The sequence below is a fragment of the Trachurus trachurus genome (genome assembly GCF_905171665.1).
Source record: "Trachurus trachurus genome assembly, chromosome: 5".
NCBI classification, from domain to species: domain Eukaryota; kingdom Metazoa; phylum Chordata; class Actinopteri; order Carangiformes; family Carangidae; genus Trachurus; species Trachurus trachurus.
This window is the reverse complement of record NC_139896.1, coordinates 21,191,339-21,207,712: the sequence shown is the minus strand read 5'-3', so window position 1 is coordinate 21,207,712 and position 16,374 is coordinate 21,191,339. Positions and strand designations below refer to the sequence as shown.

The 16,374-nt window shown below is 42.1% G+C and overlaps 1 protein-coding gene across 3 annotated transcripts in view; it reads left to right on the top strand.

The window, feature by feature from the left end:
- The window catches only part of LOC310986494 (dedicator of cytokinesis protein 3-like), a gene marked incomplete at both ends in the record, with an annotated part of 178,753 nt that overhangs the window by 71,117 nt on the left and 91,262 nt on the right, over positions 1-16,374 (top strand). For all 3 annotated transcript variants that reach the window (XM_083972425.1, XM_083972424.1, XM_083972423.1), the window contains 2 exons: positions 5,038-5,121; positions 13,906-13,946. In XM_083972425.1, the coding sequence (XP_083828551.1) occupies positions 5,038-5,121; positions 13,906-13,946 (125 nt within the window). The remainder of the gene's footprint in view (positions 1-5,037; positions 5,122-13,905; positions 13,947-16,374) is intronic.

Here is a 16,374-nt window from a genome sequence, read left to right as displayed (position 1 = left end):
TTAAGCCGTTTTTACCCACTATATTTTCTCGCATGTCTCATATTATGGTTTCATTTAAAGTTGAAACTCTTGTTAATGTGGGTCACGGCTCCACAGATGATGACTTATGCAGAATGCCCCTGTATTTCCAAATTATATAAGACACAACTTAGCTTTCCAGGCCACTCATATGGAACAGCCACCGGGGTTGACCCTATGAGTCCTGCATAGGGACATTGTAGAACTTCAGCCGTTTTATCATTTTAAAGTTATAAGTTTAAACCAACCAGATGTTGACTCTGCTGCAAAAATAATTTTGCATTTCGTGTCACATTTCTGCAGCTGTTTGTCATGCGTGCGAGTCACTGCAGCAGCAGCGTCGACATCTGGACGCGTGCAGCCGACAGACCCGATCACACGTTGTTCATAAACATATGAGGAGCGTTTCCAGTACAGTGGGTCACTGCACTCCACCGTGCAGATGGCTGTATTAATGATTGTCATTAGTACAGTCATTATGGCTTCACACTCCAAAATCTCACAGTGGGTCTGTTGAAGAGAAGATCATCTCATTCCCCTAATTGAGACCCTGTGGATTTACTTTAATTGCTGAAGTGGAAGTCACATCTCCAGCATACACAGAGTTTTAATATTCTTCTGGGCATGGATATTCAGCTTTTTCAAATTAGTTTTTTTTTCCCCAGCCTCTTGCAGTTGTACAGTGGTGTCGCCTAGTGTTGCGTTTAATAAGAGATGATGAATTTGCTCGAGTCGGCTTCAATTTCAGAGTCTGTATTTTGATGTTTGCGTTTGTCAGCGCGTTGTTACTCCACTCTCCACCTACACAAAATGTGGAAATCTCATGTTAAAGTTATGTATATTAACCAGCACTCTTACTGTGAGGGGCTTCGGCTAAAAGCATCTCTCCTCCAAATGTAGAAGCTCTGTTGTACCTGATCGTCTGAATAATTCACCGTTAAATTTGTGTCAAACGTCCCGTTCAATCTGTGTCTAAGCTGAAACTGAGCAGCGATGAATAAATATTGAAACAAAGCTTTTGAAGTCGCACCCTAAATTGAATTACACTGTTGGGGAAAATGACTCATTCAAGTGCCACACGTACACACGTCACACACACTACACATCCATTATTTTAAATTCTGTCTCACAGCCACATTCATACACAAACACACACACACACATAAAGGCCACAGGCTAAGTGGTGTGACTGGCCTAACAGATGTGAGTCATTTGTCAGCCTATTGACCCAATCCACTGGATAAACTAAATGCCAATACCAGCCGGATGGAGCAATGCTAATCCCTTTGTGTTCAGTGTGTGTGTGTGTGTGTGTGTGTGTGTGTGTTCAGTGTGTGTGTGTTCCTGTCTCTGGAGGGCTCTCAGCTCTGTGACAGTCTCACTAAATGGAGGAAACTTATCGTATCGTATCTTGAGCCAACAAATCCAAAAGTTTGAAGGAGTGAAACTGTTGTAGAAACTGTTTTACTGGGACATGGGCAGCATCATATTTATATAAACACTTTATGTAACAAACAAAATCAGAGTCAGATCTTTGAGGGATTAGCAGTTGGTCCACATCTGTATTCTGTTTTTATTATTCACCAGGATTAAACTTAATCTGGAAGATGTGGCATCAGTGTAGAACATTTCCATCAATATCAGATTTTCTCATGAGTTATAATTTTCATTTTTAGGCTGGAAAGCCTTTGATTCCCTCTCAGGTAACACATCTCTGATGAGGAGATACTGTAAATAGAAATGCATCTAATCCTAAATCCCATATTCGATCTTCATTTATTTCTCCTCTTCTTTCTCAGCTGTTGTCATGGCACCAGATACAGGCTCCCAATTGGTTCCTGTTAGAGTCTGATGCTGAGATAAAACATGAGGATGAGTCCGTCTTGATTTATTGAATATCTTTTCGCAAATGTCTGAGTTTATTAAAAGTGATTAGAACGAGCAGAGCGTTAACATTTGATGATGTAGATTTCAGGAACAATTTGTCTGCATGTTGTTTAACAGGTTTTCACTCTAAATGAGTGAATAAAATCATTTTTGTGTTTTCAAACAAAAAAATATAACTGGGAGTGTGATTGTTATTGTGACTGAGCTGCTGCTGATTCATTTTAAAGTTTCGTGTTTATTCATATTATTAAAAGCTTTAAGCTTTGTAAAATATCACCATTGAGGTGGAAAAACATACATCATGTGTGAGGTGTCTTTCCCATCACCTGCCTTACTCCTCTCAGTGAATCCTGGGAGTAGCTGCTGCTTGAACTGTTGTATTAGTTATGTTTGCAAAAAATATTTGCATATAATTAAAAAAAACAAAAAAACAACATAAAATGAACTGATTTATGTTCATCCGGTTTATTTAGGCTACTTGTTTGTTTTAAATCCCACTGATGTTGCCACTGGAATCAACCTTACAAATCCTGTATCAGTGTGGCTGTACAGGAGTTAGCATTGGCATTAGCGGTGAGCTAATTCAGAGATAACAGTAAATCAATATCAACACATGACAACAGGCCACAGTGGTTGTTAAGGTTGTTTGTGCTGTGGTCCGAATGTTGTTGTGACATCACAAAGTTACAGGAAGACCTGACAACTGGTTTTAAGGCCCAGTCTCCGAAGACAGTCTCTGTGCATTTCTCTGTGGACTGAGGCTTTGATACTTTGAGAGAGTTTATATTAAACATAGACCAGATTTGTAATCAACATATTACACATCGACATCTATCTTTATACTGTATAGAGCTTTAATAAAATCTGTTTAGTTGTGTCTTAGTTGTGTCTTTAGCGCTGTTTGTCAGTAAAGTACATGGTGGAGGCTGTCACTCAGCTCTGTTCATGTCGTTATGTTTTGTCTGTGTAGGATTTACAGCAGTAAACATTAAAGCTTTCACAAAGCTGATGTTTATGAATCAGTTTTATCTTCTGCCACTGGAGAAACATAAACAGTCATTACCATCAGTATTTTCCTGCTCTTCTGCCTCGTTTACTGTTTATGTCTCTACTAATTCTTTTCTTTTGTATTTTACAGAGGCACAAAACATAAAATATTATTGATGCTGGAATGCACTCATCCTGCATCTGCAAAATAGCTCCAGTCTTTTTTTTTTACTTAGAGAATAAATCATATAAACATATTTCCGAGTGTCATCACTGAAATACCACTCAAGTGTCAACAAACAAGACAAGTGAACACCTACAGTGACATGTTGTAATGACACTGGGGCATTTGTCTGGATCTGCAAACTGTTAGAGCAGCAGCAGTAAAGGCAGCTGAGCTCTTTAAACCCACAGTGACGGACAGAGAGTGGCACTGACCGCTGACACAGTAACTGTCATGAGGCCTTGAGGAGCGTGACCATGTCCTGCTCATAAAGTTGGCTTTGTCTCCGATGGCTGATTGACCACAGACTGAATGAGAAAGTAACTGCTGGAATAAAACGCTGTGACCTCAAGATGTGCGGTCTTCAAAACACAAAGGGACTTTATGGAAGCAGACAGTTAAACAGACAAAGACGGAGCTGATGGAGAGTTAAGATCTGGTCTCATCTCGTTTCCTGCTTCACATTCAGATCAGCCTAACAGCCTAACCTCTCCACAGACCTCTGCCTCTTCTTTGACCTATAGTATGCACATTTATGCTTTATATACATGTATATATTCTGATGATTATAACCATACAATGTGTTTATTGGTGCGGTTGAATACATCATTCTAGAAAAGTGAAATATGGAGATCTTTATTTTGTTTGGTCAGTGTGAAAGAATTTGGCAAATTTTGAACACTCATGAGACTTTAGCTACAGTTAGCAGAGGGCTGGACTCATCAGTTGCTCTCTGAGTAAATCTATTTACAGAACCAGACACTTTTATCTTCTTCTCATTCTCTGTGTCTCTGTGATATGTTGACCTTGTCACAGACTGGCAGCCTGTCCAGGGTGTCCCCCACCATGTGTCAGCTGCTATTGGCTCCAGCCCCCCTACAGCCATGCTGCACGGCTGAGCAGTGTAACTGGTGGATGGATTTTCTATTTCTAATCTTCATTCTTTACACCAATCTTCGCTGCGCTTTAGGCCGGGAACACACCGGCTGTGTGCTGGGGCGCCGCTGAACGTATTGGGTTTCATTACAGTCCCAGTGTGAACAGGTCTGAGTGGACACGCACGTCTCACACGTTGCAATCTAAGAGATTTGAGATTCCTATTACGTACATGTGTGCAAAGAATGAGGATGGAGGTAGCAAACACACGGCCAGCGTGAACACACACATGTGTGAGGTGGCTGTGTGTTCCAGGTGTGAGATGTGTTGCATTGAATTTCACTACATGCATTACTGTACAATTTAAATGTATGGACTTTTCTATTAACATATATATAGAATAATGTATAAGATCTATACTCTTTAGTTTACCATTGATTTTGTGATGCCTGGAAGAAATAGTATGTTTCACAGGTCTCTCACAACTTGTGTTCATGTTTTCTTCCATGTGCCACATCATGTTTAATACAACCACTATCAAAAATCCAACAGCACATGAAGGTAGCATTAGGTTGCTGTAAGTGATGGGTGTGTAGAAATGCACAGGGAGAGAAGCAGCGATGGATGAGAGCGATGTTGTGGCTGCGTCATGTGACATCCCAGTGTTTGATGCTTCAGCCCTGGACACAGTGAAATACAGTGAGATACAGTGAGTGCAGCAGTGAAGTGAGGAAGCTCTGAGCTCTGTTGTTTTTCTGCACTGGTGCAGTCGTGAGGAATATTAACACCAACGCTGCCTGGTACAGCGAGGAGCATGGCAGTGCTCGGTCCAGCTCTGATGCTGACATCAGGCTGCTGTCACTGTGGAAGTTTCAGGATTTATGTGAAAAATCTAATTTCTGTTGACTTTCTTGAATGAATGTTGAAAAGTTGTTGCTCTAAAATTCAGTCATCGATCTCTAACTGACTTGTTGTGCCACTGTTCTCCACAGAAAAGAGTTCCACATATTCACCTCTCTTTTCCTCTCTTGTCTCTTTCTCCTCAGTGATCTGCAGCTTCCGGGGCTCAGTGACTCAGGGTTTGGCTCTGGAGGTCGGAGAGACGGTTCAGATTCTGGAGAAATGTGAAGGTAAGACGTCCAGCTGACAGAGATGTGTTTTCTACACCACAGTGTCCCACAGTGGCATTACAGCAGCCAGCTGGAGAGTGGCAAATACCTGGGACAGTATGAAAGTAATTAAGTCCACATTTCAGTAGAAAATGAAAAAACAAATTAAAGGCAACAAATGAGCAACAAGAACGCAGCAGTGTGATTGTGACATTGCACAGTTGTGTGTCCGTGATCACTGTCAACGTGTCTGTTGCATCTTAAAGGTATCATACACACAGGGCCGTTGTATAGGGGAGAAAGGTGATGATAATTCTAGGGGCCCAGCGCCCAGTGGGGCCCACAAAAACCCCCAGTAGTCTAATCTTTGTATGACTGATTTATTCTGCATAAGATCCTGACTAATACTCATAGTAATGCTGCATTAGCATCAAAACAAAGTAGGCTAAATAAAAAACGATAATACATACGTAGTCTAAGAAAAAAAAAAACTGAAAAAGTCAGGGGGAGGGGCCCACTTTAGTATTCTTTAAGGAGGCCCAGAATTCCTAGCAACGGCCCTGCATACACACAAAGTGGGATGGAGAGTTTTCACTCTTTGGGCCAGTCAGGGGGAAGCAGGGTGGTGCAGTGGTTAGCACTGTCACAGCAAGAGGGTGCTGGGTTCGAAACCCACTGGCCGACTGGGGTCCTTCTGTGTGGAGTTTGCATGTTTTCCGTGGGTGGGTTCTCTTTGTGTTTTTACCAAAGATCAAAGACATGCGGGTTCAGTTACGTGGCGACACTAAATTGCTCGTATTGTAGGAGTGAATGGTTGTCTGTCTTATCTGAGTGACTGGCGACCTGTCCTGTGACCCGCCTCTCGCTCTAATTCAGCTGAGATAAGCTGCAGCTCCCCTGCGGCCCTAGTGAGGATAAGCGGAACAGAAGGTGAATGAATGAATGATGGATCAGCCAGGATCTACTGGTTTTAGTTATTCTAAAACCCACTCTGCTTTTGTCAGATTTAAACTGTCCTGCAGCCAAAACAGTAAAAAAAAATCATATTACAAAACAGATAAGAGTCACTTACTGAGCATCACTTCCTGCTCCTAAATTCTGTCTTCCTGTGAGTATAAAATAACCAGGTGACCAGACTGTGAACCTGTTGACTGTCAGGCTAAAGATCCATTAACAAATCTGCTCTTGACGACCCGTAATCAGGTTTTCAGAGGATGATGGCGTGAATGTGAATAACGTTAATTAATGTCAGAGAGGAGTTCTTGTGGTGCTGATGCGGCCGCTCACTTATCTTCCACGGTTCATTTAAGCCTCTTTGCTGCTGAGAGGGTCATTTCAGACGAGCAGGATCATTTCCCCATCAGGTTTTTGTGTTCGCAAGAGGACAAATGAAGCCTTGTTAATTAATTAATTCTTATTTCGTCATCACCTCACAGACTGATCGACTGACTGAGGATGATTCCTGTAGAATTTTGTTTCCTTTTGTTGAACCAACGTGTGTTGAAACTTCGTCTTCGATGATTCCTGTGTCAAATCCTGAGCCCCTGTAAACAAACACTGCTGAGTTGTGTGGCTGAACGGAAACACATCGAGTCATTTAGAAATGTTGGTCACACAGTATGTCTTTGCGTGACTCCTCTCTCTTCTCTAAAGACAACAGCCTTGTAGTTTGGCAGCAGCAGAGTTGTCTCGTCTCCTGCTCTCTTCCTCAGTGAGTCAGGGTATATGTTCCCTCAGAAGAGAAAAGCTTTCACATTAACGCTGCCATGACCATGTTATCACAGATGCACACAGTGGAAACAAAGTGCACAGTTCTCTCCAATAATTAGTGCAAATAGTCGGTAATAGCCCGGCGCAGGCCTGGACCAGAGCCCAACTTATTAGACAGTGTTACCCTCCCATTGTTACGCCGAGTTTGACTGGATGGAAATTAGCAGCTCAGACCAGGATGTGTGTGAAGCCGGGAAACGTTGTCTTTTGCTGATAATGAAAGAGTGTGTGCCCCATTAGCCACAGCTGGGCAGGCGGCTGCCATCGATCCTCTGCCAGGGGCTGATTGGTGGAGGGTGGGTGGGGGGGGGGTTTCTTTACCTGAGGGGGGGAAGTGCCCATGAGGGAGAGACAGAGAGGAAGAAATGTCATCTACTTCCTCCTGTGTTGTCATCTCTCTAGTCCTTCATCCTCCCTCTTCTCTCTCTCCTCCTCCTCTTGTCTTCACTCTATTTGGACTCAAATCCAATCTGCAGCTCTTTCCCTCCTGTTATGAAATGCATCCCATACAGACAGGGACAGTGGGGGTGATTATCTGAGCCCTTGTGGTACAAAGTGGCATCACAGCTTTGCTTTTAGCACACACAGTGATTATCTGGCCAAACTGGGGATATCTTTTGTCCAAGACACACATTTCATGCAAGAACCCCCCCCCCCCCCCCCCCCCCCCCCCCCCCCCCCCCCCAGCTTCCATCATAATCTAAACATGTAAATGTATTTTAGAAACCCTCCACCAACAAGTGTTTTTCATAAAAACCTCATCATGTACATGTAGCTGCTGCAGAGACACTGCAGTTGTTTTCAGAAAATGCACTGAGCAGGATGTTTCTTCAAACTGCCGTCCCCGTTCCTGCACTAAAGCCAAATTATCCACCCAGACATGAAGCTCACAGGCTATGATGTCAGTGATATGGAGACGGCTAAATAAACTGCAGGAATGCAACTTTCACCTTTCATTCTGATAATAAAGATTACAGCCATAACACTTGGAAAAGCATTAGAGTTCTATTTAGGGCGCCACAGCGTGAGGTCTGGACTCTCAGTGCTGTCAGCTTTACCTGTTGTCACAGCTATTTATTTCTCAGAGGGTTTTCAACTTTGACATTCAGTGTCTTCCACTTCAAGCTAATGTTACTGTGGATGTCCAGGAGTGAGATGGCTCATGGGAAATAGGTCAAAACTGCCTACGTGGCTTCACCTTGAAGGGCCAAGAATGTACATGTAGCTGAAAGCTGTCTGGATGTTAGCAGGTTTCCTCTCCCCTCCTCTCTGTGCTCACATTATTTTACTATTGTTAGGAAAATGGAGGAGTTTTAAAGGGATAGTTCAACATTTTGTCAAATTCACCTATTGCCATAATCCCTATAGTCGTAGGGGTAGGTTCATTACTTTAATTATCAGTGCATCTTGTTTTGAGATCCGCGGGGCAGAGATGCAAGCTGCTCAGCGAACACAATGGAACATCTCCAAAAAGCTCTTGTGAATAAGTTGTGACCTGCATATTCGTCACGCTATGAAATAATCATGTATCGTATTTTCTTTGTGTGTCGTAATGTTACATAATTAATTACTGTATACATGATTGTCTCATAGCGAAGGTCAAAGGTCACAAAATCCTTTTTTGAAAATAGAACATGAATAAATACGCTAATTATGGTGCAGTGATGAAATGATGACAAATTTACATCGAAACCATCAAAGTTGCAAAAACATATCTGGCCATTATTTGATATTATTGAGACAACAAGTGTTAATGTTAGCACAGTTTATTAATCTGACATTGATCAATCAGAACTTGATTGTAACCTGAAGTTTAATGCTCACAGTGAGACTCTCGGTGCCTCAGCTGCAGCTCACACCTCCACTGAATCACCGTCATAACTGTAATCGCAAGGAAAACGCCCTCTTGGGTGCTGTTACTGCACCAACAAGCAATCTCTCCTTTCATAAAGTAGCTGGAGGTGAGCGCCGCAGGGGAACAAGGCATCATCTCAGACTCATATTGAGCTGATTTGATAGCTTGATGGAAACCTGAATTTACTGCATAATGCTGTATTTATAATGAGTTCAGTCTCAACCTGCGTTAACTCAACAAAAGTGGCTCCTCCAGCTCTGCCTCCCACTTCCAAATGATTTATAGTGATTATTATTGTGAATTCTTTTGATAAGGGAGCTGAATGATTATTCTAATAACCACTCACTGAACCGATTGGACACGGAGGGAGAGAACAGCGTGGTGCGGCGCTGGTCAAATGAAGCCGATACCTGCACCTGCGTTCACGCCGAGGCACTCTCTGCTCCCACTTACATATAATAATCATATTCACACACCCACACACAAATGAATATTTGATTCCTGTCTTTCAGCCCTGTTTTGTCTTTTTCTAGGAATCACACTCTTCTGCAGAAACACACACACACATGTCCTCATGTCAACCCTTACAAATAGGCTCCGACACTGCTGGTCCGGCCCTGGCCTGATTATCATATAGATGAGAGGCTGGGGAGTAAACACAGCCATCTTAATGAGGGTGATAAATGAATCTTGATTGGTTATTAATTAACCAGCCAATTAAACATCTATCTCCATATTCATATCAGATTATGGAGAACCACCGAGGAAATGGATCTCATGATCTTGCAAAAAGATAAAGTGAAAATCAATACGACGCGTTAGTGTTTCTCTTCATGTTTACTCAGGAGCAGGTTGTTGTTGGGGAAACGACCCATTTTAAGAAAATTTGGAACATTTGTCTTTTCAGAAAGAAAAGGTTTGTCACAGAGCGCAGGATGGACGTCACAGTGATTCAGATAATGTCAGCTCTGATAAAACTATGATGAGTTGTGTCTGTAGCGGTGAACACAGTCGGAGTCTGAGAAGGTTAGAGTCATAATATGCATTCATTTTGATATGAACGTCTCTTTTGCTTGACTCTGTCCCTGACAGAAAGCGGTCAGCCCGAGCCTCGAGACTCCAGGAGCCAGAGAAACAATCGTTTTTATTTCTACTTGGATGGAGACAAATGACAACTCCCCCCTCAGTCCAAGAGCGTGTCCGGGTGCTTCCCTCTACATATTTACTCCCTGGATACAAGTCACTCTCAGCTGTCAAGGTTTTTACTCTGAGTTGAGTCAACTTTCATGACAGCTTCCTACTCGGCTGAGGCATCTGATGAATGTCCCTCCATGTGGAAAGAACACGCACACACACCTGATTCCAGCTCTTTCCTTTTAGACTGTGCAAGTGAAATGAGGGAGAGATGTGAGAGGGACGGTTGCATGCAGGTTTCCCATCTATATCTGCACATTCACACAGAACTGAACACAGATTAAATCGTCTATTTTATCAAGAACTCACACTTTCTGAGGACACGACTGTTGGTGCTGATGTTATCGTCTCACATTCCTCATGTTTACAGTACATAAACACATTTTTTGCAATTATTCCTCAAATAAGGGTGAGCTCAACATAACAATGAATAACTTTTCGACTTTTCAAAATGGCCTTGGTGCAGCACTGCAGCCAAAAAAACCCAACTATAACTAGCAAAGGGCAAAAACCTTTAACGTATAATTACACATATTCAGTCACATAAAAGAGATGAAGCCACAAAGTGAATGAACAGAACAGAACATTAACATCAGCACTAACAGGAGCTCATTGGGGATAATTCACCAAAATCTGAATTAACATATATACTGTAAAGACAGGGCTTAAAGAGAACTAGAAAATTTCCTCTCGGGAAATTTTGAATGGGCCACGGCTACTGCCGATTTTGCCATCTCTGTCAACATGGGAATCAAACCCACGATCTTAAGGTCAAGACAGAGCTGATCAGACAGACACATGATCATCTTTCTATAAGCACTGATATGGAGGAGCTGTAATCACATTAGGTTAACTGTGTGTGTGTGTGTGTGTGTGTGTGTGTGTGTGTGTGTGTGTGTGTGTGTGTGTGTGTGTGTGTGTGTGTGTGTGTGTGTGTGTGTGTGTGTGTGTGTGTGTGTGTGTGTGTGTGTGTGTGTGTGTGTTTATCTTGTGTAATAGGGCCAGGACTCAATTAAAACAATTAATCTAATTAATTAGAGGCTTTGTAATTAATTAATCGCAATTAGTTGCATTTTAATCGCATATCAATATTTGACCTGAGAACAGTGAGAAGCATTTTTTTCACATGGATTTTAGTATACCATTGAATGACTGAATAGCTTAAGCAACAAAACATTGTTTTTTTTACTTAACCAAGACCAACATGCAAATTATCGATTAATTCATTAATCTATATTTGATACAGATTGAAATGGTCTTTCCTGCCAATACACTATGATGATTACTGTAGTATTTAACTAGGCTACATAAATCACAGTAGCATAAACTGATTTGTTGAACGGACCAGGTGATGGGCTGACTGGTCCTGTCTAACTTCTGTGTACTGGGTGCCATTGTGCAGGGTGTTAAGGCAGCCTTCCTCCACTGCAGTCCCTATGGTCCTGGACCCTCTGGCTGGTGGGGTGGGCTGCTTTCAGCTGGGGGGGACTCTATCAGCTGCTCCCACGAGAGGCATTTGACGCATTTGACACCAACAAGGTTTAACTTTAAAACCAGATTAAATCATGGTTTAAGTTTAAATTCTGTTGCACGTTAACTGTGTTTTAATCACATGAAGGTGTGTGTGTGTTTGTGTGTGTGTGTGTGTGTGTGTGACTGTAATCACATGAAGCTGGCTCTAGAGTCTGTGTGTGTGTGTGTGTGTGTGTGTGTGTGACTGACTTGACACATAGTTAGTTAGTAGCTGCATCCTGTGTCAGTCTGATTTAGCTGTGTCAGTGTTTATAAACATTTAAACGAGCGCCAGGTGGATTGTTTATGAAGTTAACGAGCTCTGGCCTGAGGATCAAAGAGGTTACCACGGCGATAGGGGCCCTCGCAGGCTGAGACAGACAGAAACGTGGAGAAAAAGAGCAATTTTCTGCCTCTGCACCGCTCTCACATTTAGGCTTAGCATGACAAAACGGTAACTCCTATCAGAACAAAACACAGATCAACGTTGCTCTAAGGACTTACTGAAAATTTTGGTACGATTTGGTGTTTCTACAGTAAATATTTTGGCGACGCTGGCAGTTTTAAAACATCAGGCCGTTCTGCTTCTCTCAGAAAATATTTGTATTGGAGTCAATGAGGAGCAGAGACAGACGTGGCCGCACTTAGAGGCTCAGAGTTTAAATTCTGTAAGTCTCTCTGATATTTTGAGCAGATGATGAGATCGAGGATGAGCTCGTCTACAAACGTGGCGGAAATTATGTGTGTAGAGTGTAAATTGTGGCTGTTTGGAGTTTGGAAAGAGAAAAAATCTGGAGTTTTTCTGGCATCTCTCCCACTCTAACCGATGATGTCACGCACTCTGACACGAACATTCCGTCCAATACACACCCATTATAATCTCATAATTTCTCCAAAAATGATCATGGTCATTGATCGGGGATTGATCAAAAACTATTTGACCTATCAAAACGTGGAGTAATGCGACAATAGACAAGACTTGTGTCTACTGTTTAAAGTTTAAATGGAGTCTCTAGGTGAAAGTATGCCTGAGCAGTAGACGTTTGTTAAACTCCAATAATTGGTCTTTTTCGCTCTTTTTTTCCCGCCCGTCCCATTAACTTCAATGCAAAATTTTGCGCAGTTTTTCGCGACTTACGTCGCGAAAAATTTGTAGACTCTTGAGAAAACTGATAGCACACCGATCCCGATCAAGACGCACGTTTTGATATATAATTTGGCCTGCAACTCTTCGAGTTGCAGGACTAGGAGCGAACCGAAAAAGCGTCCGGAAGATGAAGGAGAATAATAAGAAAAAATCCACACAATAACAGTAGTGCCCGGGCTTCGCCCGGGCACTACTGTCCCTGCAGCTATTTCATAGCTGTTGGGACCAGTGCCCGGTGCGATTGCCCGTGGCCCTAATAATGTAAAACTGAATGTCTAAAAGCCCTTTGAATATAGTTAACCAATCAGAGGTCGAGGCTGTCCGACTTTGTTATTGGTCCTGATCAGTGAAGACGTAGTTATACTGATTATATTTATCTACAAATGATTTTGTTTGCATTATTTTCTATAATGATCCTCATTCTCAAATTCTCCTACTGGTTCTCACAAAGATACAAACACAGCAACACACACACACAGAGCAGAGTATTAGACTGCATCTGTCTTTAGCTCCAGGCGTCACGTCTCTGGCTCTGCCTGACTTTGTCACGCACATCTAGAAGTATCTATGGAAGTGTACACACTTCAGGCATGGAACTAGTCACACACACACACACAACAGGAAACTTCTACTGGCTAAATGCCCATTGTTACTAAATATCGATGAAAAACGTCAACAAGAGACAAATATTGGTTGTTTGATTGCTGGTAATTATCACTTATTAATTTAGTTGGTAATCATCAGTCTGGTTCATCCTAGTTGGCATCACAGTAGTGAAACGTGTCGTCTTCTGGTTTTACAAATTTCAGCCCAAATAGAGATAAACAATAGATTAGCACAATAATAAGTATCTTTTGGGGGCTTTTTGCCTTTATCCGATAGTGTAGTAGTCGAGAGAGACAGGAAATGGGGAGGCAGAGAAAGGAGGAATGACATGAATCCCGACTCGGGGGGGGTCGGGATTCATTACGGAGCTAAACGATGCCCCATTTACCAACATAAGAACAACATACAATATACTGTATGTGTGTTATTCTGTGTGCTGTTATTGGGTTTTAGCCTCATATCTGTTTTACTGTGTCTTGCTGAACATTTTCCAGTACATGCTGAATTTCATGGTGTTTATTATTTTGTGATGCGGCTGCTGGGCTGCTTTCAGTGACGTGAAGCTTTTAAGATGGAGTTTCCTCCTTTCATCTCTGTCAACAAAGACCTCTGAAGAAGAAGTGGCCTCGTATATTCAGTCAAACCGCTGACTCATACCCGTCTCCAGCTCCTGTGTGTTTGCTCGTCCATCTCGCTTACTGATGTGTGTGTTTTCTTTCAGGATGGTACAGAGGATTTTCCACGAGGAAGCCGAATGTCAAGGTAAGAAAGACTGACAGCTCTTCCTCTTCTCGCACCGTTTCACTAATGACACTTTCTTCCTCCTCCTCCTCCTCCTCCTCCTCCTCCTCCCCCTCCCTCTCTTGGTGTCTTCGATTCTCTTTCGTCTCGTCTCTGTTGTTGTGAATTGGGTAATTCATGTAGCAGCATGTCTGATGGGAAGGAGACTTTTTGTCTGTTTCCTTGCGCTTCCTGTCTTCCTCACTTCTGCTTTGCTTTCCTCTCCATCTGTTTGTCTTCACACATCACGCAGCAGGAGACTGATGATACACAACAAGTCAAGTCGATAAGTAAATATTCCTGCTCAAACTCTGTAAGAACAAAGTGTAAAATCACCTCAAACTTGACTATCAAGTTTAATGACGTTAAGTGACATTTGTTCAGTTGAAAAGAGCAAAACACAAAGGAAGAAAAAGTCCAAGCAACATTGGTAAAATGTGATATTTGATAATGTTCCTGTGGCGGCCAAAATAAAGTTGGGACACAGTCGGCTTCAGGCTGATACTCAATACAGCGGAATACAGGATACTCCTCTGTTTACCCCCATACTTTTTTATAAAAGTCTGTATTTTTACATTTTCTCTAGTGAACAGACATAAGCTAATAAAAATCAACAAGCCGAGACGACATGATATAATGTTTAAATTATGAAATGATAAAGTTAGTTAATGACTGAATGATGAAGACCACAGATGAATGTAACAGTTATGCTGAATTGACTCTGATAGGCTGATAGGCTCTGAAAATGTTAAACTGTGTCCCCTCGCTGTTGTATTTTATTACAGTAATGCATTTTCACTTGATTCAACTTTATGGATTTAGTGCTGCTGGGCACCAGACAGATCACACGATATGATGTCAAAGAGAGATGCAACAAAAGTCTGCCGTGCCCCCACAGCTGTTAACTATAATAACTGAAGGCTGATGGGCACTGATCACTGTGCTGGTGACGTGATGTAAACAGTCTTCAGTGTTACTCGGGGCATCAGTGAGACGTTGTGGACGTACGTAGTGGACACAGCTGTGCAGCGCAGCATGTGATGTCCTGCCTCATTCTGCAGCCTGCAGCTCCTATGATCGTAAACATGTTTATGTTTAAACATGTTTAGCACAGAGGAACGCGTGCTCCTCCTGATCCTCAGCAGAAACAGTAACATGGTCTGTTGTCTGATGGAACCTGGTGCAGGGTTATATTATATTAGATCTCTCTATGCAAAACAGCCTGCAGCGGTTTGCATGTTGGTTTTGTGCTCCGTGCATCGCAGTAGCTATGACAACAATGTGACGATAGCTGCAACGAAACTCTCTGGTTTGTTGGAGATGAGCCCCGTAGCTGCAGTTGATGACATCCCACTGCTGCCGGATGAAACTCACTCACCTGGAAACGGCAGAAGAATCATTTCTCATGAGCAAACTCTGAAAGTGAACCGGAGAATAATCTCTGATCTCTGACATCATGTTTGTCAAACAGAAACAGACTCAACACCGAGCTCTGCAGGTTTTAATGATAAAAACACTAACCCGTTTCTGATCCAACATCCGCTACGGGAGCGAGTTCATATCAGCATCTTACAAACAGGACTCAAAACCACCACAACCGACTGTGATGCACAGTGCAGTACAGGATTATCATCATTAACTAAAACGGATGAAATGACAAAAACTAGATGAGAAAAAAACATTTTCATTAACTGAAATAACATAAAAGCAAGCTTTACAAAATAAACCAACAAAAATTACAAAGAAAATATGTATTTCATATAGAATCCTTTAGTGCTTGGCCCATTACTTACAGAGAAAGGAGCAGGTGGAGCAGTAACAGCTTATCCCTCTCTCTCTCTCTCTCTCTCTCTCTCTCTCTCTCTCTCTCTCTCTCTCTCTCTCTCTCTCTCTCTCTCTCTCTCTCTCTCTATCTCTTAGTGTGCAACCAGTTCACATACATGTGTCAGGTATTTTACTATGTATGTATGTACTATGCGTCACCTCACCATCGACAAGTTCCCCAAATTACAGAAAGATGAAGCATTGAAACCGATAAAAATTAAACTAAAACAAAAAAAAAATTAACAGTAAACTTAACAAGCACAACAAAAAAAAGACTAAATTGGTGGTCGATTTCATACAGGTTATATGAGATGAAGTGACGTTTCAGTTGGGAGAAATCCAGTCTGATAATGTTTCATAGAGACGATGTGTTTTACAGATAATCGCAGCAGTGGAGAGATGTAGCACGTCTGATGAGCACAGTGCATCATTCTCTGAACAGGTTTTATTGAAGCAGACTCTCTGACCCTGTGCTGGTTATGACTCATGCCAACAGCTTTATATCCATCTCTTCTCCTAAGCACCGTCAGCTAACAGGCTTCTCGCTTTTTACTCTTTAAAGAAAGAAGCTCTTTTGTGTTGTGTC